Source organism: Siphateles boraxobius, unplaced genomic scaffold, assembly GCF_051911475.1.
Source record: "Siphateles boraxobius isolate OS27281-9 unplaced genomic scaffold, OSU_SipBor_1 8, whole genome shotgun sequence".
In the NCBI taxonomy this organism is placed as follows: domain Eukaryota; kingdom Metazoa; phylum Chordata; class Actinopteri; order Cypriniformes; family Leuciscidae; genus Siphateles; species Siphateles boraxobius.
The window spans coordinates 41,213,532-41,241,494 of NW_027509208.1; the positions used below are offsets into that span (position 1 = coordinate 41,213,532).

Here is a 27,963-nt window from a genome sequence, read left to right on the forward strand (position 1 = left end):
AAATGCTGGATTTGCCAGGAAAAACATTCATCAAAACTACAGGAAAAAGCAGCTTTATTCAAATCATTCATTCCCACAAAATCAATGCCACTTATTTTTTAAAACCGTTTCTTCCCTAAGACTTCAACACATGATGCAGACACTCTTAGATGCATCCTCTCAACACACTTACTAAAATAATTTACTCTAATATCAACAAAACTGTATATGCCACAAAAAAACAAAACAAAAAAAAGTTATATGGATTTTGAGGACTGGAGTATTTTTGTTTCCAAGAGCATTGCATCAAAAACCCAGAGAACATCATTCACGGGCCTCGTTCATGAAACATGACAGAATGATTTTCTGAGCACTTCTGGTGTAAAACCATTCTGTGAATTAAACAAGATGAGAGTAAATGGTTCCTAAAAAACAACTAAGTAAATTATTGCAATTAAGTGAATCGTTAGCTCGTAAAATCATTCCTGCGTGAATTGAATGAGAAATGTTTTTACATCGTTCATAAAATTATTTTTATGCAAATAGACATTGAATTCAATGCAGCAATTTACATAAGAGCAATATTTTGTTGCACGTAAATGAATTCTGCTCATGTTTCATCATTAAAAAGCATCGCCCGTGAGATGATTTTGTCTCTACACAAACATTACAGTCCAACACTGATTAATACATTTGGCTGTATGAAAACTCAGATGTACAACAGAGAAGTTCATCAGTTTCCATTGAGCTTATTAGACACGTCTGATTTATGAGAATATATTTTATTTGTATACGCAGCTGAAAGAAATGTATAAATACTTTGTCAATATGACATCATATGTGCCTTTCCGTTAGGAAAAGAAATCATAAGAGCAGACGCACGACAAATCAAAGTTAAAATAAACAGGTGAGCTCGGGAATCGTGACTAAAAGCGAGCGGACAGGAATATGGGAAAATAATGTGCATTCAAAAATGGTGAAAAAGGCATAAAAATTCTGAGTCTTCTCACATTAAAGGCATGAGGAAATGGCTTCATGACAGGTTTGTCTCACGTGCCTAAATATTTTGTTTGATATCCCAAGATGCATCAAAACTGGGCGAGTGGTAGATATAATAATTTTAACCACATGACAACCACCGGGAAAACAATATTAAATGTATATTAAATCAAAACTATTTCCATAGGAAAGGTTTGCTAATGTATATAAAATCAAAACCCTCATAATTTCTGTCACAAATGTGTTATCGAAACAAAATTAAGAACAAAAATCAAACTTGAGTTTATCTTCCCACCCAGACCAGATGTGGCATTTTGATGCTTAAATATCGAAAAGAATCAGGACCGAAAAGTCAAGCTGACAAAACGGCTTGTTCTCTCGAGTAGTGTTGTTAAAAGTACCAACTTCGGTACCAAGACGATACTGAAATTTAAAAAATGTGCTGCTATGAGTGCTGTTGAGCGGAATCATAAACGCCTCTGATTGGCCGTTGGTTTCACGCGCTCATCAAATATGTCTGTGATTGGCTACAATGATCAGAGCTTTAAAAACATTTAAATATACATCAATGACGCTCTTCAGCGAGCGCTTACACAGATACACACACGAGCGTCGAAAGCAAGCGTCTATCACCGGATCGGTCCTGCTTGTGCTTTCAAACGCTCCTGCTTTCAAAACACTTCGGTGTTCTCTCAAACACTCCGGTGCGTTGATAATCGTAGCCAATCACAGACATGTCAGATAAGCTCGTGAACACAACAGCCCAATCAGAGGCGTTTATGATTCCGCTCAATGGCGCTCAAAGCGGCACATTTTTTAAATGTTAGTATTGACTTGGTATCGAAGTCGGTACTTTTAACAACACTACTCTCAAGGCTCAGCCATTGTGGATGCGCTGGCGTTCTGATGCGACCCGTCCGTTGGTGGGACGTTGGCTGGTGTAGCGTTCCCGTCACCGTCTCTGGAGCTGTGAGGAATCAGCGGAGCGGGTCCCGGGAAACCGCGTCCGGCGTACGGAGGAGGAATCATTGATCCGGGAGGGAAGGGGCGGGGAGGTAGTCCTCGAGGTCCGAAAAATTCGGGCGGGACGTCGCGCGGTCCAAGTGGATGTGGAGGCAGGGGTCCCAACGGTGGGCCTCGTACTGATGAAACAAAATGCAAGGAAAGTGTCAGTTAAGGATGCAATGAAAATTAAAGCTGCAAGCAGCATTTATCGGTGTTCAAGCAGTTAAGGCATTTAAGATTTTTAACCACACAAGCATCAAAAGACATTAAGTTTTATGTAGCAAGCATTTAACCACTGACATCATAGATGGAATAGACCATGTTTTAGCATGATTTACCATGATATACCACATTTCAGTGTGATTTTTCATGATTTACCATGTTCCAGTATGATTTACCATGAATCTAGCATGATTTACCATGGTTTACCATGATATACCAAGTTCTAGTATGATTCACTATGATTTACCCTCTTCTAGCATGGTTTACCACAATATAACACATTGTTCTGCACTAAAGCAAACCAGTTTTTCCATTTTAACTCCTTTATGCAAGCTTACACACACACACAAAATCATTATGAAAATATATTTGAATGGTATTTCATACATGTCTTTGCAAACTATTAATCAGATTATTCAGAATTTATTCAGAAACATAGGACTACACACACATTCTGTTGTAGATACAGAGATTTGAACTTTGTCTCATTCAGGATTCACATTTGTCAATGTGACAGAATTGTCAATAGTGATACTTCAATAGATGAAATTTGACTTAATGTGATTGTAAATGTTAAAAATAGTAATTTTATAAAGTCTAAATAGTAATTTTGTCACACTACTCAAGTATAATTCATATTTTAAACAGCAGGGGCAGTAAAATACTACTCATTGGCTTAATATGCCATTATATTCATTTAATTTTCTCCTTTTTAACTGTTATAGAGGCAAATTTTGTCCGATCTGTCTGAAATTTGTCATGATTGTTTGGAGTCATATGGCACATGTTCTGACTTGTTTTTAGGAAGATCTAGGCATTCATTAAAGAGATATAGGCTTTGGGGGACACTAGGTCATGGCTACATTGTGAAGTGACCCTATTATAGCCATCCAAATGAAGTGGTTCAACTTCTTCTGATAATTATTGATCTAGAGAGTCCAGAGAATTGTACTGCACAAATTTTTTGTTGCTCAAATCGAGAATCCGATTTTTTGACAGTTTTGACAGAATTGACAGTTATAGCGACATCTAAGGTCCGATCTCCATGAAACTCTGCATGCTTCTTCACCATGTCATGACACATGTGCTCATCAGTTTTTGTGAAGTTCTGAGTTTTTATTTATGATTTATAGGCTTTTGAGTGTATTTTGACACGCCCCCTTTTCTAAACGACCCTGTTACAGTGAACCAAAGGGCAAAGTTCAACTTTTTTTTTGATAATTATTGATCTAGAGAGTCCAGAGAATTGTCCTAGACTGGTCTGGTTCCGATCAGGCAAAAAACCAGGGACTAGTTCGCAAAAGTAGGATTTGGACAAAAAAGGCCATAACAAATTTTTCGTTGCTCAAATCGAGAATCCGAGATATACATCTTGTCCGTCTTGGGCCAAGGAACACAGTGGTGCAAAAAGTGATTGCAAGTCAAACGGTCTAGGAGTTATGAACAATTTAGTACTTTTGGTTGCTGTTGCGCCACCTATGGGCCAATCGGGGTCATACTCTGATAGGTTCTCCCCAAACTGAGGCCCTACCACCTGGCCAGGTTTCAAGTCTCTAGGCCTTACGGTTTGGGCTGCACGATGCGTTTTAGGTTTTTTTTTTTTTCAAATAGCAATTACAATAGGTTTTCAGCACTTCGTGCTTGAACACCTAATAAATATTCGTCTAAAAAAATTAGTGACGATGTTTAATAGCACCATTTTTGACAGGGATGAAAACTTGGGGTGTGAGGGATAGAATAGTGCGTTTAAAGGATGGTGCTGTTGTTTAACAACATACCGATTGTTCTTTCTGAAAAAAAAAAAAACTTTCAGCAGATTGAAGCTCTATAAAACAGTTTTTCAAAGTTGTGAGTAGGGGTTGTACCGGTACCAGTCGGTACAAAAAAGAAAAGAAAAAAAGTTGATGGCACTCATACTAATAGACGCTGCTGTCAAACGCTCTCGTTCATGTGTGTTTGAGTGTGAAAGGTTTCCATTTACAGGGTTTCTACAACCGTTGAGCATTGTAGCTAGGGAAGCACCGATATGAAAATTTTGGTCGATACCGATAACAATTATTCATTATATTTGAAAGCTGATAACCGATATTTTGGCCGATAAGTTTAATCCAAAAATTAAATGTGTGCTGCACATGTTGCATTTTACTCTATTTTCCTTTTTTGAAGTGATTCCAATCATATTTCAAGCAATTCAAACCCATCATGTTGAACAGTGCGCATCTGATGTCTCAGCTGAAGGAAATTATACATTATTTATCAGCTTTAATATATCGGCCAAATTTTCTTATCAGGCCGATAACGATAACATTAAAAAAGATCATATATCCTACGATACCGATATGGTGGCCGATATATCGTGCATCCCTAATTGTAGCCAATCGGAATCATATCTGTTGACAAGTGAACGCAACAGCCAATCAGAGAGGTGCTTGTCAGTGAGTTAGTCAGAATCCGTTTAACGCCACTGAAAACGCTGAAAAAGGTTTTGCTGTTTAACGCGTGCCTCACACCTGCGAATCCTTTCATTATAACCTACAAAGTATAAACGAGATTCATTGTACAATAATGACAGCGTTTTTGATTGTAACGGGAGTTTTTACGAGAGTGCGGAGTTCAGCGAGCTTGCGCTTCAGAGACGGACAGCCTTAGTGATTATAAAGTAGTTCATTTAGTTAACAAAAACTATGACAAAAAATGTCAGAGTTTTTTTAGAGATACAACTTCCAGTACAACTGACTGAAATGAATCATGTCACATGCAATCACTCAATCCGTGTTCCAACCACGGAAAAAGACACCAATAGAACATCTTACCTTTGCATAGTTCCTAGAACTATTGGTGGAAGTACCCGGTTTTTGGCGTGTTCGCACCGCAGGAACTAGGAACTATTTAATTCTAGGAACTCTTTTTGGAGGAACTAATTTATTTCCTACTTCAGAGTCGGTCTAAACCAGCACTATAGGAACTACCCGTGACTTTAGTGTTCGCTGATTGGCCATTTAAAATGTGCAAACACACAGATTATAGCCTATATATTTACTCCAGCAACTAACTCTACGAACATTGAAAACAGTGATAGATAGATCTATCCTCTTAATCTTTACGCTGAGGAGAAAATCCTACGCAACTTTGAGGAGAGCAAGAGAAACATGATTATGTATTTCTGCTCAGCAACACTGGACATCAACCACACGGTATACGCTAATAAGTTTTAATTTCTATCTACTTTCGATGTATAACAGTTCTATCTAATAACATATTAGACAGGACTGTTGGACAGATCGTAAACTAATGAACCGCTAGCACTGTTAGCTCAGGCTCTGGCGTTCTCAGCGCCGTGAAAATAGTCTCAACAACTAGCGCGGCTTACGTCACTTCAGAGTTCCTACTGGCGGTGCGAATGCAACCAGGAAAACTTTTCTAAGGGATCCATTAGTTCTCGGGAAATCACCCTGGTGGTTAGTTCCTAGAACTACCCGTAATTTCACAATTACATTCACCTCAAGAATGTCATTAAATGTCCATAAACTTGTTAGCCAGCTAGAAAATAACTCTAGAGAAGAGCATTTTGATTAAAGTTTACACTCTATTTATATTTTTACATAACTTGATAGTAATGTCTTTGTTATTTAGTGTATGTTTGAATAAATCCTTCATTAAAACACAAAAACAGTGTTGGATAACTTACCAAAAGGTGGCGGTACAGGTCCATACGGGCCAATCGGAGGAGGGCCGTAAGAATCCATGTGTGGCGGTCTGAAGCGAGGCTCAGGGGGCATCATGGGAAGGTGGCCGTTGGGCGGTCGGATCATCATTGGCGGCGGCCCATTGGGCGGCATGATTGGGGGTCCGTAAGACTTGGGTGGCGGAACCGGAGAATCCCGGATGGGAGAAGGCAGGAAAGATCCCTGACTCTGAGACTTGGAGACCTGGAAGATGAGATGCAGAACAACAGGTTTAAAATTAAAAATAATTATTACTGGGTTGATTTAACGGTGGATTCCTGTTAACCGACCCAAGCAGCAGTCAGTGAACCATCGAAAGACCAGAAACATACTTTAAACAAGAACGCAACAGTAATATTTACTTATTATTTCAATAATTGAACGACACATTATCATGGTTCTCTGAGGTTTATTAGTTATACTGGTTTTAGGAACCCAACAAATTAAATATTATTCTAATAATATATCAGTTCTAATTATTAATAAAAAATAATTAATATAATACTTATTCTAATGGTTGAGTATTAATAAATTAAGAAAAATATATTACTGTTGTAAATTACAATTACACTGTAAAATAAAAATAAATTTGATATTTTTATACTACAAGTTACAATATTAATATTTGTCTTAAATTCTTTTCTTTCAAACTCTAAAGCTTAACAATTCAAAGTCTCAAGCTTAATTAATAATTAAAAGTGATGATTATTAGTCTAACTCTAATTATAAAAATGAAAAGAAATATGAGTCTTAAATTACAATTGTACTGTAAAATAAAAAAAAATAATGTCAATTACAATCATTTTATTTTACATTATAGTAGCAAAAAATTTTGGAAATTACATTTGTTAACTAAAATAAATCTGACACGTTGCATTCTTATTGCACGTTATTTAATTAAACTGAAGTCTTTAATTTGGACCCATTCCCAATTTTATTTAAGAATCTCAACATGTTTTTTGTTTTCTTTTTATTTCCTTTGTTGTATCCTGCATACTAATAGCCCACCGCTATTATCAATACATTTTTATTTTTATTTTATTTTAAACATTTATTTTATTTCACGTAACAAAAATGTTTTAGGTTTAAGTTTCCTATACTAACCCTGGACAGAACATGTACTTGTGGTGATAAGTGTCTTGCTGCATTGTTTTATGAATTGCAACAAAACCGAGCGTGCATTGCTATAAATCATTGGCATGCGTACTTGCGTAGAATATGTTTCAGGCGTAAAACATGCGGGTACTCACTCACAAACATGAGTTTTGTTAAACATACCACAACACTCGGAGCACAAGACCCAAGACGGAGATTAGAAAGTGAAAAGAAACGCATCTTGATGCACAAAACCTGTGTTTAATCAGGCTCTAAAGACCCCAACACAAATGACAAAAGCCATGAGCCACAACCAAATGTGTCATCTGCACCCTGCCACTGTGCACAAACACGTCCCATCCATCCCAGCACCCATCGCTGTACTCACGGGCTCTACGGGCTCAGACGAGACCTGCTCGGCCGGCTCTGTGACCGGTGCGGTCTGCTTCAAAGCAAACACACCCACCGCCGTTTAATGGAGAACAACATCTACATATGCATGACATTTACTGGAGATCGTCTTGCTCACATGTGAACATTGCACATCATATTACAAACAGAGAAAAAAAACTGATCTTTACCATTGGTCCATCATGTGCACATGGTGATGATGTCATCGGAGGAAACATTTCTGAAAAAGACAAAATGACAGTTAGGCACACTCAAAACTGCAATGCACACCAAAAAATAATAATAAAAATCCAACATGTTTGAAATATATATTTTATTTACAGTATTAGATTTTTAAATTACATGGAGCATTTAAATGTTAATGTAATAAATGGAATTAATAAATGTATTTATTTACGCCATATCAGTAAAAAATAACTGTACACTGCGATTTCAAAGTTTAGGGTCAGTAAGATTTTTTGATGATGAAATTAATACTTTTTTTAGCGAGGATGCATTATTTGATCTAAAAATGACAATAAATTATTTTCATTAAAGTAATAGTTTTCAACTAATAATAATCAGAAATGTCTCTTGAGCAGCAAATGATCATATTAGAATGATTTCTGAAGGATCATGTGACACTGGAGTAATGATGCTGAAAATTCAGCTTTGATCACAGGAATAAATTACACTTTACTATATAAAATCAAACAATATTTCACATTATTTCTGTTTTCACTGGTTGTACCAAAAGCACCTGGTCGGGATGGCAGCGGGTGTCCGAGGTCTGAGAAGCGTCCGTGAGGGTCAGACGGGGGTCGTGGACCTGGAACAGATCACAAGTGATCAGGAGCCGTTCGTTATCAATCGTTTCAGCCTGAGGCCTAAACATCTGGAGCTCAGGAGCGTTTTCAATGACAACAGAAGGAAACCAGAGAAACTGAGGGAGGAAATCTGAAAACCTAGAGCGACATAAACACAGGAAAGCTGGAAAAAGGGTAAAGCTGGGAGTCGGTATGGTCAGACTCACCGAACGGTTCGGCCCGTCGCCCTGCAGGTGCAGAGGGGGGGCGTCCGGGTCCCTCTATCATTAGAGGAGGAGAGGGAGCCCCCCCGCTCACAGGAGACGGCCCGTACGAATCACCTGTACAGACCAAACCAACACAGTCAGAAAAAAAATCTGACAGGTGACACTTTGCAACACTGCATTTCAGGGCTGCACGATACTGGAAAAATAAATAAATAAATGCAAAATCCCTCATTCAGCCAATAAATTAATCAATGCAACAACATGCTTCTTGCATATTTTCAATTGGAAACCCAATAAAATGATCTATAATTTTGGTAGCCATAATATTGAGATATGTTATAATTATTATAATTAATAGCTGCACGAATAACCGAAATTAAGCTTAGTGCAATTTAGGACTGCACGATACTGGAAAAAACTGACTGTTTTTTTTCCGCGATATATATCGCGATATGAAAACAATTTCAGCTGATGACTTGAATAGCTCTATTTGGAAATAATTAATGATTCTAGAATGATTGGGGTCATTTTGTAGAGTGGTGCATCTGCATAGAAAATAAACAAATTACAATCATAGGTAAATACAATAGAAAAAAGACGTTGTTTTTTTGTAGATGTTTTTCAGGTAAATTAACTATTCAGGTTCCAGACATTGAATAATTAAAATGTAACATAACACTGCATAGTCTTAATTAAATAACACTGCATAGTCTTAATTAAATATGATTCATATAATTAATGCAGTTTATCTTTGTTAAAGCTACAAAAGTTCTTTTCTTCTTTGTTGTTTGATTAACTTCGATGACATAAACAGTTCCGGGTAAATTGGGCTGCTGTCACTTTAAGATGAATGTGCGTATTCAATACCGGTAATGACAAGCATCCGTTCTCTTTCTCAGTTTACAACTCATAACCGACTGCGTTTACGAGGAAACTCTCGCAATATTTTTGACTTAATTTTCCATGCACATGTCAGTTCATGCACCAATAGATAAGAAAGGGAAGGAATGGCACACGAGTTCCAGTCTTTTTTGCGCTTGATCTTTAAAGGTGCCATGTGTCAGAATTGAGTTAAAAATATACAAAAAATGAGTTACACGGATCAAAAGAATGAGAAGAAATAAGGGCGATGATGTCATTAAAAAAATGTAAAGTTATAGTGTTGCAGAGATATCAACCTGAACTAGCATGCTAAATTACTAGCCCCAGCCCGACAGATGTCATAATACCAGTTTCGGCCATGGGAGGCGGTATGCGGGCAACACCAGACAAACTGCAATACACGAATAAGTCGCACAGCTTGTGGGCGTACTGGAACCTGATGTCAATCGTGTGGAAAGTACAGCCCACTACTACAGTTCAGTTCAGGGAAGAGAGCGGAAGAATGGCTGAAGCCCTTGGCAAGAGACCCTTACCACAACCAACCGCTGCAGGGGAAAAAACGAGCTTGGAATCACAAATAAAATCGGATAAAAAAAGGAGCAGAACCAGAGTTAACATCGGCACTGCTTTCCATCGTTGGAGACAACTAATGGAAATGAAAGAAATGAGGTTTGACTCCGAACTTGCCGCATTTCTTTTGGATTGGTAAGTAAGATGCTGTTAGTATTTCGCTAGAAGTTTGTTTTATGTGTTTGTTTAGTTTTTTCGGGAAGTTATAACAGAAATGTATCGAAGGCTGTTCGATATAAGTTCTAAAGTTAGCGATGGCTACATTGAAAGGTGTAATGAGAAATACGTGAGCTATATTATGTTTACTAAATTGCTTTCCTGAGGTAAATCTGACATATTTGTTCTCCAGCTATGTTATTGACCTCTGCACGCTGATTAAAAAACTGATTGGTCGGTATTATGTATGAAGAATACATTTTGGGAAGTTGTAGCATACTGTATCTTTCAACAGTGTTTGTGTGTTTTTACTATTAGCTAGTAGAGATGATCGGTTCACGTGCGCTAGGGATCTGTCGTGTAACGTTAACATTTACAAGCGCCAAAACTGTATTTTTTGTTTGAATTGCGTAATAACATTGACAGAATCGGTGACGGTGAATTTGTGAGAGTTGGCAGCTCTGAATGGCGCTAGCTTGGTCAACAGCAGCGAATGCTGTCTGTCAAATTAATGTAATTCAAACTAACAATAAAAATGTAATATGAACAAAACGAATATGAACTTTCACTGGTGAAGGGGAGTAGCTTGAAGATGTCATTTAAAAATCACTTGACATCAACCAACGTTCCTCTGGAGTCAAAACGTCCTCTACCAGGAGTTGGTCGCTTCAGCTATGGCTCTAGGGTCGTTGTGAAGGTAGGGGCGGAGCATAGAGACCATGCCGTTTCTCGTTTGTTACTCTAGAGTAGATCAATTCACTTTCTGGAGGTAGACTGCCCCTATCTGGTATGGAATGTGGAGTATGAATTGATTTTTTGTGCGGATATTACAAGGCACCTTTAAACTAACAGGACTTAAAAAACACATGAAAATGATAAACTGTCACTCTATGACGGTTAAACTTTGCACTTATTCCGCGAATCACAAGCGTTATGGACCGGGGAGCAGCTGGGCCACAGATCAACTACGAACCCTCGTAGCTGGGTTCGTAGCAGCCGTTCTGTGTGTTGGTTGTGTTTTAAAGACCGTGTGAAAGCTGAATTAGAGGATGATTACTGCTCACCTCTTCGCGGTGGCGGCATGTGGCGATCCGTGGGTCCAGAGTTGTGTTTGAACAGACTTTGCTCCATGTCTGAGATTTTATCTCTGTACTCCACAAGCCTTTATAAATGCACAAACATCAGAGTTCAGAAACAACACTAAAAATAACAGCAATGATGTTGAGAAATTGCATTTAAACTGTGATTTGATGAATATATTCACTTCTGACGAAGGTTGGCCAACTCTCTTCTTTCCTCCACCAGAGCTCGTTCTGAGGTGCGCGCTTTCAACTATTGAAGATCAACAAGTAGACGTGATTATTATATCACTAAATATATCAGTATTAGCATATTATCTTTTTTTTTAATAGAAAATGAAACACTGAGTATGCATAGGAATGCAAACGCTTCCAGTTAAGCAATCTTGATTTCATGTGCAGCTCTCTTATTATTGGCCATAACAAAATTTATTATAGGCTATCAGCATCAGAAGTGCATCCCTAAAGACAAAAGGCTTCTAGTTGACATGATAAAGACTAACAAAACATGATACTCACCCAGTTTTCATGGGCTTTCTTTTCCTGGACTGCCACCTATAGGAAAGATGGCAGGCGATAAGAACAAGCAATATGGATTATTTTTTAATGGCCGTGGCCGATATAATCACACTATTTAATATAATGATAGTGAATAGCACATGCAAACAATTGCTGCAATAAAAATTATAATTTTACCTATTTACTTAATTGCAAAAAATAAACTTGATAAAAATAAAATGTTTATTTGATATTCAAAAAAGCATTGCATGTCAAAATACATTGCATGACAAGCACTGCTGTCAAAATAAAAGTCAGCTCCCAAACAGGGTTATCTTTAACTAAAACTATTTAAAAAAATTCTGCTAAATGAAATGAAGCTGCAATAAATTAAAATATAACTATTAGTTGGAAAATAAATTGCTGACTTGGTAATAAACTTGAAGCACTAAAATTATTACCTTGAAATAAATAATACATTAAAATAAATTAAACCTAAAACCAACAACAAAAAAAGAATAAATTGACAAAAGCACATAACGAAATTACACTAAAAAGTAAACTAAAAGTTAATAAAACTAAAATAAAAGCAAAATAACGTTGCTCCGACAATATCGGCCAATGCCAATAATTAAAGAAATGCCAACCCACTAAATGAGACTATGAAGCGGGAGATTGAGATCTCAGAAATCTTCTCACCTCAGATTTCAGAGAGCGTTCGTTCTGCTGCATCTCCTCCTCGATGTCCTTGATCTTCTGTTTAAGAGCTCTCAGCTCCTCCTCCGACCGCACCGCTTTACTGTCCACCTCCGTCAGCTTCGTCTCCTTCTCGCGTCTCTCCAGCTCCTCCTGAGTCAATTTCCTGAGCACAAACCAAGCTCATCAAGCGATCAAATACAGGAGTGGGGCGTCTCTCGGCACACCCCTAATTGAAATAATTATTCTTAGACTATTCATCATATTTTAGTAGAACGCCTTCTGTAGCGTTTCATTTTATACACATTAACTAAAAATATGATTTGATGACCTGACTTGCAAAACAAGCATCTTAAAAGTAGCGGCCGTTGTGCGCAGTGTGAAAAATGTGTGTGATCTCACTGTTGCAGGGCGTTTTCTTTCTGCTGGTAGAGTTCAGTGGTGATTTCTAGTCTCTGCTGCAAGCTCTTGAACTGGTTCTCCAGATGCGTTTTATCATTGTTCAGATTCATCTGGTCGTGCATGACCTTCTGATATTGCTCTAGTTAAAAAAAAAAAAGGTACAGGATTAAATGAGGCAAACTGCAATGTATTCAAATACACAAATCCCAATCTTCATACCCTCCAGCTCCTGTCTGGATTTCTGTTCGGCGAGGAGACTTTCCATGAAGCGATTCCTCTCGTCTTCAACAACACTGAGAGTTGCTTTAATCTGTGAAACAGAAACGGCATTAGAAATAAGAAGTGTTAAATTATCCTCCAAAAGAATCTGCCCGGAGCGGACGTACCCTGGAGACGTCCATCATCTGTTTGATTCGCACTCTCGAGATGTCCATCTTCTTCTCTGAAAGAAAACAGACATTTGATGTTCAGAATGTTTCACCTAACCATCTCCATGACCTCGAAATCGTGATATGGTTTATTGAGATTAGTAAATAGCAAACGCTGCAATTTAATTAAATAAATATATGTGCTGTGTGTTTCAGAGTGAAGCGAGGTAATGTGTTCTTTAACACGTGAGCTGCTCATATATATGATAACGGGCATTTCAAAATGCAACATGCACAATCATGCAAACATGTAATGAGAAGAGCTTATCAACAAAAGAGAAGCTTTAAGGCTTTTTTTCCCGACCAAAATAAAAGGTTGATCGTTTGAAAGTGAAGAAATGAAGACAGCCATACAATTTTGCAGGTCTACAGTAAAATAAAATAGTAAATTTTCTCAAATGCTTGATTTTAAGAATTTACAGTGAAATATCACCACAGAAATTACATAATGCATGATGGCGCATTGCAGTGCTAGCACAAGACGAGTGTATACATGTTTTTTATTTATTTTTTTATAAAAATGAGCGCTGGTTTGTCTAGATAAGACTCTTATTCCTCGTCTGGGATCGTGTCGAGACTTTGAAGCTGCACTGAAACTGATTTGGACCTTCAACACATTGGACCCCATTAAAGTCACTATATGGAGAAAAATCCTGGAATGTTTCCCTCAAAAACCTTAATTTCTTTTCGACTGAAGAAAGAAAGACATCAACATCTTGGATGACGTAGGGGTTAAGTAAATGATCAGTAGGGATGCACCGATACCACTTTTTTCAAAATCGATCCGATACCAAAAATTCTGAGTATCGACCGATACCGATGCCGATACCAACACAGTTTTTTTTTAAAACAAGTAGAATTTATATAACTCTTTGTGTGTTGAACTGATAATCACTACTTCATACAGACAACGTCATGAAACCAAAATAATTGTATAAAATCTGAACATTTAGTGGAAAAAAACAAATTAGAGTCAATAAGTGTAACACTAAATCTGGTAAAACGTTACACATTGCTCTGTGTATTGTTGTAAAATACATGAATGAAAAACAAAAATCAAAAAGATAAATTATTTTATATATAGCTATAGGCTACTATACAATTGACACATGTTTAAATGTGCTCACAGTTGTTTAATGAGGCTGCAACATATGATAGATATAACAGAACAAGAAAGGCTATTAATAATCTTTCATGGCGTCACTGTATTATGATATGAACGGCTGCAATACAGTGCGGCACAAAGTGCTTATGTGCATCCCGAGTGCAGAATGATGCACTTGAAGCAACACAGTCACAGCACGCCGAGTCCACATTGAAAAGTTCAAAGCACAAACCAAAGACATATTGATGCGTAGTGTATTATACAGTATCTATCTATGGAATAAGTTTATTGAGACATTTCTTTTAACAGTTTTAAATTTCAGTTTCTGTGCGCGTGAAGAACAGTAGTCCTCTGACTCTACTAGTGTTGTGATCTAACAGACACCCGGTAGAAAGTAACATGATTAACGTTAAGTTACAGCAATAAAGTCCAGCAAGATAGTTGTTTTATGCGAAACCATAGACCTTTATCTACAGATCAAGTATAATAATAGTAACATTGAATCATCTTGGAGAGGGTTTATCGATGCGCTGTTTGAATACTGAATGACCTTCACCTTATGCAAAAAGCATGTTTTAAATTAATAAAAATATTTGACACAAAGTTTATAAACGGAGTGCTGTAATCATGGCAACCTTAATCAGATTAAACTGATGATTAACGTCATTATTAATTGACCTAAATTGATTATTTCTTTGTAGCCCTAATAGGTAGGACTTTTTTTCTCAGTAAATAACTTTCTGAATTTCACACGTGCAAAAAAACACTTTTATAAGTCACTCTAGATAAGAGCATCCACTAAACGCAACTCGCCGTGAAGACAAAAAAAGAAAAATGTAAAGTTATATATGTTTAAGTTATAAATATTGTGCTCACCAGCATCTTCTCCATTAGACATTTTAGCATCTAGTTCAGCAGGATCACAGGCTCCCAGACGGTTGAGCTCTGCAATACAGCTGGACAAAACCTACAAACACACAGATTATCATGGGAGGATTATCATATTTAGAAGAAAACACTATAATTCATAATTAAGCAAAGCAAGGGACATGCACTGTGTTAGAGTCCTGCAACGGTCGCGGGTACCCGCATAAAAAAGTGGCTAAAACGGGTTGATTGTGTGACATTCCTAAAATTCACGGGCGGGGAACTCCTTGCGGGCAGGTAGCGGATGAAAAATATGTGCAATATTTGTGTCTAAATTACCATTACACATACGCAACAACGATATGACCTTTGGACCCATCACGTCACCACTGCGACTTTCGTTGATGCTTCTCGTAGCCTAGTTGGAGCGTTGCAGGAGTAGCTGTGGATGAAGTGAAATTAAAGTTGGCGAGTGGAGTATATAAAATTGTTGACAACGAGCGACAGAGCGACAGGCTCAGGTAGGTTTTATTTTGTCTTGTTCTCCCCCCCCCCCCCCCATTAATAGGTCTATATGCGTTATCAGGTTCCATAGCCTATTTAGGTGCCGATGTAAGCTACTTGAATGGCGCAAAACCAAGCGCACTTTAGGCTGTTTCATTAGCCCATTCGTGAGGCTATTGTGATGTTGAGAGAGGTGCGAGATATAAAAAAAATAAAGCACTTTAATTGGAATGATTTTAGCGTGTGTGATTTATCGCGGGCACGGGTCAGGTAACGGGCCAAATATTAAGGGGTCTGGGCGGGGGTGCGGATTTAATTTTGATATTATCACGGGTGACGGGTCGGATCTGGTGCTGAACTTTGCGGGTACGGGCGGGGGCGGGTCTCCAAAAATGGACCCGTGCAGGACTCTGCACTGTATTGTAAAAACAGTAACGGCTAAAGGGATCTTCAACATGCAGCATCTGTTTAAAATAAGCACCCAAATTCACTCACATCAATCTCATTGTCCTTGTGCAACAGAGAGTCCTCCAGCTCTTTCTGGGATTTGTGATAAACCCTGATCTCCTCGCTCAGTTTCTTGTGCTTCTCCTGCCAGTCTTTAGCATCTCGAAGGAGCTGTCAGAAAATAAATATCATTTAAATTGTGTTGACCTTGATGGAAGGACAGAATTGGCACGTTCACAGCTCTGACAACAGGACTTACAGATTTCTTCTGCTCTTTTAAAGCGCCGTTTTCCTTCTCAAAGGACAGAACCTGAGCCTTCAGAGCATCTTCTCTGAGTTTAGCTTCATCCATGAGGACATGAACCTGTTATCAAACACAGAACAGAACATTTCATATCTTCAGGACATGAGACAACTAATACAAATGTTCAGATTCATGGTCAAGTGGCTACAAAATCATAAAGTGATAATTTAATCATTTATCATGAATGGTCAAAAAAAATAAAGTAGTTTTTTGTTGATAATTAAAGTCAAAATGCACAATTCTTGTTTTTATGGAATACTGCTAGATTACAGAACTTTAGATATTATTAATTTCCATGACTGATTTTACTCAGTTTTCCATGACAGTGGAAATCCTATTTTTAATAATTCACTCAATCAAACGACTTCTCTCTCCATGTTCGTCAGAGAAAGAAAAAGTGGTAATAGGATATCCTGTCAATGTTAGCAACGGTAACTAAGCAGATTGAAGATTGCTCGCATCACTACAATCATTTGTTCTGAGTAACTGTGACAGAAAAAAAACGTTTGACATTATTACTGGTTTCTCATTTCAACCGGTAGATCCGCCAAAGTAAAGGATCAGCTCATCCAGCACAAATTACCTTTGCACGTTCCTCGTCATAGTTCTTCAGTGTTTTCTGGTATTTCTCGATTCTCTGGTGCATTTTGGCAATCTTTGGTCGAAGGAAAAACAAACCAGTTCTGAAAAATCTGACAGAGAAAAGTCACAACGGAAGAAGATAAAAAATAAATCAAAGCTTACCTTTTCATTTAGATTTGCATTTTCTTCCTGTGTGTCCACAATTTTTTGGTTAAGTTGTGAAACACTCCCAGACATCTCCTCCCACTGACTCTGGAGTTTCTGGTGATGAGTCTAGTCAGTAAAAACAACAAAGCCCATTAAACAAATGTGTACTGTGATGAAACTGGGACAGGAACACATCAATTCTGCTGCCGTGATTCACCTTCAGCCCTTTCATTTCTTGTTGGCTGGAACTCAGTGATTTCGCAGAGTTTTTCAGCTGTTCTTCACGCTGTTTAATCTGCGAGGAGACAACTTAAACATTTATATCTGATCAGGTTCATCGACAAACCCAAGAGAAGTCGAGAGGAAGAAACGTTGAGGTTTACCATGTCATTTAATTCTGTGATCTTGTTAACAGCATCAGATTTCTCGCTGAGAAGCTGCTGGATCTTGTCTCTGAGCTGCTTTTCTGTTACTGTGAAATAAAATACAATGCAAACTATATTAAATCAGAAAAGAAAATATTTTAAGAGGTAGTAGAAGTGGGTCGCATTACCTCATACATGCATTCATCTTATATCACATCAATGATATTTTACTGATTTTCATTTTATATTTTAATGTAGTAATGCCTATTTTTCGATAATCCAGTGCATTAAATATTTTATAAATTAAAAGTACAATTGATTATGTGATGGACACAAACCAAAAGATCAGCTTAGTTTTAAATGAATAAATCTGATATTAGGGCAAAAAATAATTCCCATGACGTAAGAATCTCAAATTAGAGCTGCACGATTCTGGATAGAAACAGAGATCACGATTCTGAACAGACAACTAAAAAAATATTTAATTTACAAGAGGTTCTGACAAAATGTTAATCGCCGCAGTCTATTTAAAATGTTAAATTAATCTGAATGAATTATTAAAAAAAAAAAATCAGTTTGAATGAATGATTAAATGACAAATACATTTTTAACAGTCACCAGTCTCCACCTACTGATGTAAGGATGTAATTAATACAATAATTAAAGTGCCATTTACTTTTAAAAGGTGATTTACTCTATTGAAATCGCTACTATAGACATCAGTGTTTATATCCAAACTATATACTTTTATCTCAGTACTTCTGTGATAATATGAATATTTGTAACAGAAATAATGATAGTATGAGGTTGAAAAGTCTGTTTGTGATCAGAACACAGATCTGTTCAGTGTGATCGGACTTGTCAAAGCTTTAATAGACAGAGTCGAATCGTTGTCGTTTAAAAATGAGATCACGTGGACGTTTGAACTGAGATTGTGATCTTTTAACGATTAATCATGCAGCTCCATCTCAAATTGAGAATACTAAAAACAGTAAATGCCATATAAATTATAATAGTATACTAGCTGTATAAAAGTGCCATTGCATGTATATGCCATCATACCACCCAACCCTAAGAGACTGGTATAATGTATATTTAGCTGATATCTAAATCATGGCGAGGCTGAGAAGTGACTTACATTGATAGGTTTTTCCTTTGATCTAAAGGGAAAAGAGGAGGAGAATGGCACAGATTTAATTGAATCAATCTCAAAAGAATAGAAACATTAATCATGTAAACAAGGTGATATCATGTAAACAAGATGACACAAACTCTGAATCAACTTCCACCAATTTTATAATTTCTTAATGTCATCATCATTTGTTAACAAACAAGTATTCGTTACTTCAATGAGCTTATTGTTTCTGCCTTAAATTATTACATTGTTTAAATTAATACATTTTTCGCTAACTGTGATTATGTATATGTACATTTCTGAAATACATAACTTAGAGTGATCGGTTATAAGACGTTACTGTCTAAATTGTAATATGGACTCATGCATTTTCTGTAAAGCTGCCTTTAAACGATGTACATAATGAAAAGCGCTATACAAATAAATGTGTGAATCGAATATCTTACAGGGAGCACCGTCCTCCAGAAGAACATCAGTATCGTCAGGGTCCCGACAACCGCTGTGACGAGCACCGGCTCCCAGGGGACTCCGTGGAAAGTGGGACCCGGTCGCCATTCCTCTGGAAGAGCAGTAATCACCTAGATGACACAAAAACACAACAAATGTGATCAGTTTTATGTCAATTCCAGAAACAATTCATTGATTGACTGACAACATGGTTTCACTGCCCGTCAGCTTTGAGTTTAGTTAGTAAGGGGCCTGAATGACACTCAAATCAATTTCTGCACTCTTTTAAACTTGTATTGACAAATCTAAAGCAACAAAGTCTAGCACTGACCCTTATCACCAGCCACATGCAACAGAAACACAACACCAGGGGTTTTACTGGACTTTCACCTCTGATGAAACCCTACTGCATATAACAAGCACTTACAGCTCAGTTTAAATGAACCAATTTAGTTCCCTTGGGATTTTATCCGATCCTTTATGGACTTACAGAATTAAGGAGAGCTGCAGGCATAAGAAGGGGCCACAATACAGCACCATGCCATTATTACAGTACTGCGTGGACTGATCTTTACTGACTGACTGATCAATTCCAAGCAGTTGGAGTCGTTAAAACACACACATCTCACTCTTGAAGACAGCGATCGAGTCTAGAGAGGGAAACACTTACTTCCTGAAGTCTGGACAGAACGAAGACGAAACTGGCTGCGTTTTCTATCTCAGCTGGTGTAGAGGTAAGACCTGGCTGTGAATCCATGTTCTTAAAGCGTTTAAACTAATTTACCAGGGTAACCGAGCGCTCAGAGACGGAGTTTGAAGCCGATGAACACAGTATAAATGGCGGACCGTTGGTTCATATCGGGAAGCCGGTGTTTTCTGGTGTAAATCCACTCTGACACGCTTGTCTTTGAAAGCTAATAGACGTTTGACTTGAATAATAATGTATACAGACGGATAATAAGTACATACAACTAGTATGTTTTGAAATCGTGGCTGGAGGGATATCAGTGTTGATCTCTTTCACAACGCTGAGCTGAGAGTCTCTCACGAAGAGCAGTGTTTCCACTCTGTACGCGAGCGGTCACGTGACGCTGACGGCGGCCTCTGATTGGTCACACTGGTTGAGGGACCTTCTTTAGCACTGATGCTAGTGGAATTGAAAGAATAACAACTTAACGCTTCAGTGTTATAGCTTCAATATGTGCTATAAACGATATAAATGTTTAATTGCCACGATTTGGAATTTAATCTAGTTCTGGTTATACACATATTGCTCTTGTATGGAGTTTTATTAACAAGTTTAGCATGGAGCCCTATTGGATTTCTTTCATTTATACCTATTAGTAGTTGTACTTATTGACAACATCAGCAGAAGTGGCTCCCTCATTACAAAATCATGATATTAATTACATGGCAGATCTAATAAATGTGTGTACTTAGAACAGACATTACATTATGAATATATTTCAAAAAAACAAATAAAAGTCAGTGACAGATTTATTTTAGTGAGGTTCATACAAACACTAAGTCTAATAACATCCTGAAGCAAAATTATATTTTGCATATTTTTAGGAGTTTTTGTATACATTGGGGTGATAAGAACTGTTGATTTTAAAGGTACTAAAATAGGTTTCATTTCCTTCTTTCTCTGAGGTCTCATGTGATTTGCCACAGTAGACTGAGTCATGTAAACAGAAGTTCAGGCCAAACAACAACATGCATGAGCAAATCCAACACAACAAATGACTCCAAAAACCATTATAGACACGTTTCTCAAATTGCTCTGAACCAAGGAAACTCCAACAGAAAACAATCCTGTTATTAATGTCACACCAGCTACTCGTGCACCATGTGTTCAGTGTGTCTGGGGTTAACAAGTCTTATAATTAACACATTACTACATACGCTAAAGATATTATATTTTCTTTAAAGTCAGTTAAAATGTATCAGAAAGGGATTTTGGCAATGTGGAATAAAGAAAGTTCCTTTTGTCAGTTCAAACCACTCTCTTTTTTAACTGCATTGACTGTAGAAATTTACACTAATGTCTGATAATGCAACACATTTTTAATAAGTCTTTTGCATTGATGTACTTGTGTAAAGTATAAAGCTTTAATGTCTTAAATATTGTCTTACTCACAATTTCTCCATACACCCCAAGATATTCTTTGATGAGAAGCAGCAAACCCCATAGTTCATCTGAAGTCGAGGAGCTGGAGGAATCACTGCTTGAATCAGTGTCTTGGAAATCAGAGACACCTGGAGACTCCAGTGAACCTGGAGACAGAAAATAACAGTTATAAGCAGGGCTTGATATTAACACCCGCCAAATGCGCTAGATTTCAGCAGTGGCGTTTAACAGTCACTCCTACTAGCCAATTCGGCGGGTTAAATTTTATATATAATATATATTTTTCAATTGTAGTCTTAATAAAATTTATCTGAAGTATAAAATAAGTGGAATGCAGTGTTGTAAAAAAAAAATAAAGAAAAGAAAAAAGGATTTTTCGATACTAAATACTGAAATACTTTCAATACTCATTTTTCGCAGAATAGATAAAAGCTGCGCTTTCTCTCTCTCTCTTCTCTCCGTCAGCGAGTGACAAACAAACCCGCCTCTACTCACTCACTCGTTTCATTTACTCTGGATGAATATAGTTGTTGTTACAGGGCTCACTCTCGCAGATTTTGTGCTCAAATCCAAGTGTGCGCAGATAAAGCCTTCTCTCAGTACTAAATTGAGTTTTTTTTGCAGCTTATTGTGCTTATACAGTCAAATACGCACAAAATAATCTCAAAATGCCGCTCTTGGTGAGTATTGCAGTATTGATATGTAAACAGTCAGTTATGATTTAAGTTAATGTTAACAGTTGAGAAAGAAAACGCATGTGTAACAGTATAATGGATCAAGTCTTAAAGTGACAGCAGCCTAATATGCCAGCTGCCAAATTATGAAATCATATTACAAACAAACATCTATAAGGCAGTTTTTTCCCCATGGTATCGACGTCAAAATTTTGGCCAGTAAAAATGCTGAGTGGCTAGTAACTTTGGAAAACCACTAGCCACAGTGGCTGGTGAGCAAAAAAGTTAATGTCAAGCTCTGGCTATAACCCAAAACATGCAACAATAATTAATTTAAAGTAAAATATAGTATTAAAAAAATTAAAAAACCTGAAGATGGATCCATTTCAAAGTGAAAGCCGATGTCCACTGGTTTCTCCAAAATAGAAGAAGGCCCCTTTTGAATCTCCTCAGCGTCCTCGAACCCTATTTGTGCATCTTTATTTCTGTTGAAATGGCCTCCGTCCTCTTCAAGACCCGCGTCTTTACTGTGGGATAAATCTTCATTTGCATTTAATTCAGATTCGTTGTGCTCATCGTGCATTTCAGGACTTTCAGGTGGTGCGATCATTTCAATGTTACTGTCCAAACGCTTCACCTCTTCAGAGTCAATTTTCTCATCTAGGAAAAAAAAGTGCATACAGATATTTATTATATCATTATCATGTAAAGACATATGAAATAATAGTCAGAAATATCTATTTTTAAAAAAATGGAACCGTTTATTGAAGACTAAAAGTAATATAAATTTGAAAAATAATATTATATTTAAAAAAAAAAAAAAAACAGCTAAATTTTATTCTAATATGCAATTCGGTGCAAATTCTGATATTGATATGGCCAAAACTTCAGATGAAATTCTGATGCTTGTAATGTAAATCAGTGAGATCTTATATAAGTATATAATACTTATTAAAATGATATAAATATCAGTCGTCACTCTGTATCTACCAATAATATGTCTCAGTAAGATGATATTTAAATTCTTAGTTTTATTTTAAACTCTGTAGTCTTAAAAAACATAAAATTCAATGCGGTACTAATATGATGATTGAGAGATGAACAAATAAACCTTCACCAAAAGCCTGTTGATCATATTTGATACTCACTGATTTTTCTAATAAATGATGTCTGGATAATCAAGTACACCTAAGTTTCTTCAGTACAGTATGTGTTCATCTTGAAATATTACTAACAATATAAGTTATTCTTACGTTTACTTAATCAAAAAGAGATTTTACTGCTATATGCATGAGCTGAAGGTGGATGCTTGTACAATTACACAAACACTTTTACTTACTAAAAAAAAAGTGTAAACTCAAGTAGACAAATGAGGAGATTGTGTGCGACAGGTTTAACAGTGAAGTTTTGATCATTTAGAGGCCTTAAAAATGCATGCTTTATGCAATTTTAACAGCATCTGATCTAAGCAAAACCCTGAAACAAGCAAATGCGTGCAATTAATGGATCGCAAAGGCTATTATTACTGCTAAATCTAAGGTTAGAGATTCAAACAAACACCTAATTAATGTTCCTCACCCATTTCAGATGCAGGTTGCTCTTCCTCCAGCAGTGGGACGCTGTCACTGGCCGCTGAATATTTCTGTCGCAAAGAGAAAATGATCTCCTGAAAAGCGTCTAGGATGGCAGCCTCAACATCATACATTTCTGGCTCCTTCTGCTGTCCATGTTCCTGAGCTTTCCGCTCTCTTTCATTAAACATGTCTTCAGTCGCATCGAGAACCGAGTTCTCCGAGGACTCCATGATCTGGTCTAGCGTTCGCTCGATGTCCTCGGTGTCTGTCTTCAGCTCTCTCGCAGACTTCATCTCCAGATCTAGGTCAGAAAACATGGCTTCGATTTTAAACAGGTTCTTCAGTCCGAAATACTTCTGCATGCGCTCCGTTTCCTCGTCCTGCAAGTGATCTCGTAAAATTGTGAGTCTCAGTACGTTATCGCTGTATTTGGGCTCTTCGGGAGGAAGACGAACCTCTTCGTTTTCTTCTTGTTCTGTGGTGTTTTCGCTTGGTTGGGAAACAACCAAATCATCGCTTTCAGGTTGAGGATTTTCTTTAGGTTCATTAATGTTTTCTGTGTGCAAAAGAAGAGCGTTCTCATCCTCCAAAAGCTCTTCGGTGTCTTCGCTCTCGTCCTCTTCGTCTTCAAGACTTTGTTCTTCAGATTCCAGTGTGTTTTTCAGTAGATTCACAATTTCGTTCTTCAACTTATCAATTTGTTCATCTGTTTCGTCAAGTAGAGGTGCAGTTTCATGACTTTCTGAAACGAATTCCCTACTTTTGATTGCATTTACTTCGTGAATTGATTCTTTCGCTTTTGCGATCTTGTTTGTAGGTGCATTCTCGTGTGCATCGTCGTCTGCAGTGTTTTTGTGTGCATTTTCATTCTTGTTCATGCTGGCCTTCTGAAGAAGGTTTTCCTTTTTGTTTGAGTCTAACTTCTTTGTATGGTGTTCCTCAGTGTTTTCACTTACATGCATCTTGTCTACAGATGGGATGACTTCACGTGCATCTGAAGCAGTTTTAGCGTCAAGTGGCAGGTGAGGAATTTCTGGGATTTGGACGTCAAAATCACTTCGTGCATGTTTGACCTCAAGACCAGCTTGTTCTCCGACATCAGCAACTGAAAGCGAATCTTTGGTGAGTTCTTGAAGGGATTCGGTCACTTCATGCTCATCCTCAAGTGTTTTCTCTGGTGTTTTGTAGTGGTTATCTTTATCGTGTAGCTCTGTTTCTGCAGGTTCTTCGTGTACTGCATCTAAACTTGCTGTTTGTGTTTCAAGTAGAAGTTGTGAGGGCTCCTGAGGCTCAAAATCAGAGTCACTTTGGTTGTGCAAAACCTCAGAATAATCAGTATCTGATGGTTCTGTTTCGACATCTTGTAAAATAACATCGGCATCTTGGCTTATTGAAAGATCTTCGAGCTCTTCTTTTACTGCATCTTTAGTTTCCATTGTTGGTTTTGATGAGACATTTTCCATCTTTGGCAGAAAGATATCAGAGTCCTCCTCAGTAGATTTTAAATGTAATGTCTCGGTTTCAGGAGCTTTTACAGATTTGGAACCGACTGACTCTGATTCAAGAAGCGATGTTGATTCTGAACCGACTGACTCTGATTCAATAGGCAATGTTGATTCTGAACCGACTGACTCTGATTCAATAGGCAATGTTGATTCTGAGCCAACTGACTCTGATTCAAGAAGCGATGTTGATTCTGAACCAACTGACTCTGATTCAAGAAGCGATGTTGATTCTGAACCAACTGACTCTGATTCAAGAAGCGATGTTGATTCTGAACCAACTGACTCTGATTCAAGAAGCGATGTTGATTCTGAACCGACTGACTCTAATTCAATAGGTGATGTTGATTCTAAACCGACTGACTCTGATTCAATAGGCGATGTTGATTCTGAACCGACTGACTCTAATTCACTAGGCGATGTTGATTCTGAACTGACTGATTTTGATTCAAGAGGCGATATTGATTTTAAACCTACCGGCTCTGATTCAATAGGCAATGTTGATTCTGAACTGACTGGCTTTGATTCAAGAAGTGATGTTGATTCTGAATCGGCTGACTCTGATTCACGAAACGGTGTTGATTGTGAACCGACTGACTCTGATTCAATAGGCGATGTTGATTCTGAACCGACTGATTTTGATTCAAGAGGCGATGTTGATTTTAAAACGACTAACTCTGATTCAAGAAGCGGTGTTGATTCAGAATCGACTGATTCGGATTCAAGAAGTGATGTTGATTCTGAACCGACTGATTTTGATTCAAGAGGCGATGTTGATTTTAAACCGACTAACTCTGATTCAAGAAGTGATGTTGATTCTGAATCGACTGACTCTGATTCAAGAATTGATGTAGATTCTGAATTGACTGACTCTGATTCAAGAATTGATGTTGATTCTGAATCGACTGACTCTGATTCAAGAATTGATGTAGATTCTGAATTGACTGACTCTGATTCAAGAATTGATGTTGATTCTGAATCGACTGACTCTGATTCAAGAATTGATGTTGATTCTGAATCAAATGACTCTGATTCAAGAATTGATGTTGATTCTGAATCGACTGACTCTGATTCAAGAATTGATGTTGATTCTGAATCAAATGACTCTGACTCAAGAGGCTCCATTGATTCGGTCTCTGTTACAGAAGACAGTTGAGATGAATCTTCATTCTGAGCTGGTTCTGTTGATTCATCTGTTAAATTCTCGTTTTCTAGCAACAATGTGCTTCCCAACAACACATCTATATCATAGCTTTCAAATTTATCAAGCCCAGTCTCAAAGCAAACAAAATCGGTTTCCTGAAAGAGAAAGAAAGCTTCATGTTAACCAAACGTCACGTCAAAAAGGACCAGGCATCAGGCAATATTAACCACATGAACATACCTCTGTAGGTACCTCCAATTCTTTTTCAGTATATATATGATTTATATTAAGATAGTCCTTTGGGAAATAACCAAAGTGGTTTCCAATCTATGCAGAAAGAGGAAGAAGAAATATCAGTATAAGAAACTTTTAGAACAGTGTTTACAGAAAACATACAAGAAAATAAGAAAATAAATACATACAAATTTTATAGGAAAATAAAATGCACAAGAGACAAATCTACAAGAATTAAAACCTGTCAGATAAAGTTTGCACTTATGTGAAAATGCTCAATATTTTCATATACATTTAATTTGTCCATTTATCTATTTAAAAAAAAAATACTTCCAGCAACCCTTTTACAAGAAGATTTTCATTAGTTAACTACATTAACATGAACAATACTTCTATCTGCAGCATTTATTAATCTTAGTTAATGATCATTTCAAAATTGTATCTGTTAACATTAGTCAATGCACAGTGAACTAACAAGAACAAACAATAGCATTTTTTATAACGTTAAAGATTAATAAATGCTGTAAAACACATGGTTTATTCATGCTAGTTAATGCATAATGTCACTAATGAGACGTTATTGCAAAGTGTTACCCGATATTTCCTCTATGATTCCATAGAAATCAAATGCATCCAAAAAAAGTTTAAGAGGGAATAGAATTAAACAAACTGTAACAGATAAACACTTGGTAAAATAGTCTATTTTAATAAGATATGTATCATATACTTAGCAATATACTTATATTCAAATTTTCATGGAGCATGTGGTAATGCATTGTGGTTTGCAACATTTTAAAACAAGAATCAAAACATTTTTGATTACAATAAACAGTCATTTGCATGTTTTGTTGATGTTAGTATTTGCTTAACACATTTCTCTGCTATCGAAGATTCATGCATGATCTGTTGCCGCAATAAATAAGTAAATGTAGAGTGTTTGCGATGTCAAATGAATACTAATCAAATATGCCGCATGGCAAATACGTTCATCATCAGCAACATCCATAAGCATCAATCAATCAATCAATCAATCAATCAATCATTAACAGGTTACTTACACTGCCAGCCCACATGTCCGACCTCTGCCCTGAGAGTTTATAATATACATATATCGTCTCTCCTTTCTTGAAAGAGAGAAACCGACAGTCTGGCCCTGTGAAATCCTTAGCCGCCTTCCCTCTGACGAGGAGCACTAAAGACACAAAAAACATGGATGAAAAACACTTGCTTCATATACGGATATGGTAAGCTTTTTAAATCCAGCATTTACTTTAAGGCAAGAGCAAAACAGTGTGAAAGTTGAGTGAAAAATGTTCCCCTAGATTAGCTCTTACAATGTGCATTTTAACTTCTGTATGACTTCAAATTTAATGCACACATAATGAACATGATGAATAATTTTACATTTTTCAGGGATTTTTCACCTACACTGCAACAAATCTTAAGGGTCCTAAAATAGGCTTACTTTTCTTACGCAAAATGTAATTTAAATCTCTAACTAATTATTTTGAAGTGAAACACGGCCCATGAGATTTTGAGATTCACCCTGATAAGCTGCATTAGGAAACTCCATGTGTTGAATATTTTGCAGTACTGTAATGAAACCGCACCGCATGCATTATCTACATGGTGATCTTTTTAT

General features: G+C 37.1%; 1 protein-coding gene across 3 annotated transcripts in view; it reads right to left on the minus strand.

Moving 5' to 3' along the window:
* Positions 1-37: 37 nt before the first annotated feature.
* Positions 38-27,963, minus strand: part of mia3 (MIA SH3 domain ER export factor 3) — a 29,262-nt gene continuing 1,336 nt past the window's right edge. Inside the window, exons 2-28 of one of the 3 annotated variants that reach the window (XM_077219481.1) lie at positions 27,380-27,513; positions 26,328-26,414; positions 23,446-26,242; positions 22,237-22,527; positions 21,203-21,339; positions 19,062-19,193; positions 18,619-18,640; positions 17,499-17,587; positions 17,333-17,410; positions 17,131-17,241; positions 16,970-17,041; positions 16,342-16,446; positions 16,131-16,253; positions 15,141-15,231; positions 13,118-13,173; positions 12,951-13,041; positions 12,732-12,870; positions 12,333-12,495; positions 11,655-11,690; positions 11,321-11,388; positions 11,121-11,218; positions 8,449-8,562; positions 8,176-8,244; positions 7,607-7,656; positions 7,414-7,467; positions 5,894-6,134; positions 38-2,120 (exon numbers count right to left, since the gene is read on the minus strand). In XM_077219481.1, the coding sequence (XP_077075596.1) occupies positions 1,849-2,120; positions 5,894-6,134; positions 7,414-7,467; positions 7,607-7,656; positions 8,176-8,244; positions 8,449-8,562; positions 11,121-11,218; positions 11,321-11,388; positions 11,655-11,690; positions 12,333-12,495; positions 12,732-12,870; positions 12,951-13,041; positions 13,118-13,173; positions 15,141-15,231; positions 16,131-16,253; positions 16,342-16,446; positions 16,970-17,041; positions 17,131-17,241; positions 17,333-17,410; positions 17,499-17,587; positions 18,619-18,640; positions 19,062-19,193; positions 21,203-21,339; positions 22,237-22,527; positions 23,446-26,242; positions 26,328-26,414; positions 27,380-27,513 (5,720 nt within the window). In that variant the 3' untranslated portion in view covers positions 38-1,848. Of the gene's footprint in view, positions 2,121-5,893; positions 6,135-7,413; positions 7,471-7,606; positions 7,657-8,175; positions 8,245-8,448; positions 8,563-11,120; positions 11,219-11,320; positions 11,389-11,654; positions 11,691-12,332; positions 12,496-12,731; positions 12,871-12,950; positions 13,042-13,117; positions 13,174-15,140; positions 15,232-16,130; positions 16,254-16,341; positions 16,447-16,969; positions 17,042-17,130; positions 17,242-17,332; positions 17,411-17,498; positions 17,588-18,618; positions 18,641-19,061; positions 19,194-21,202; positions 21,340-22,236; positions 22,528-23,445; positions 26,243-26,327; positions 26,415-27,379; positions 27,514-27,963 lie in introns of all 3 variants that reach the window. The other 2 variants (XM_077219480.1, XM_077219482.1) reach the window with 2 other exon arrangements.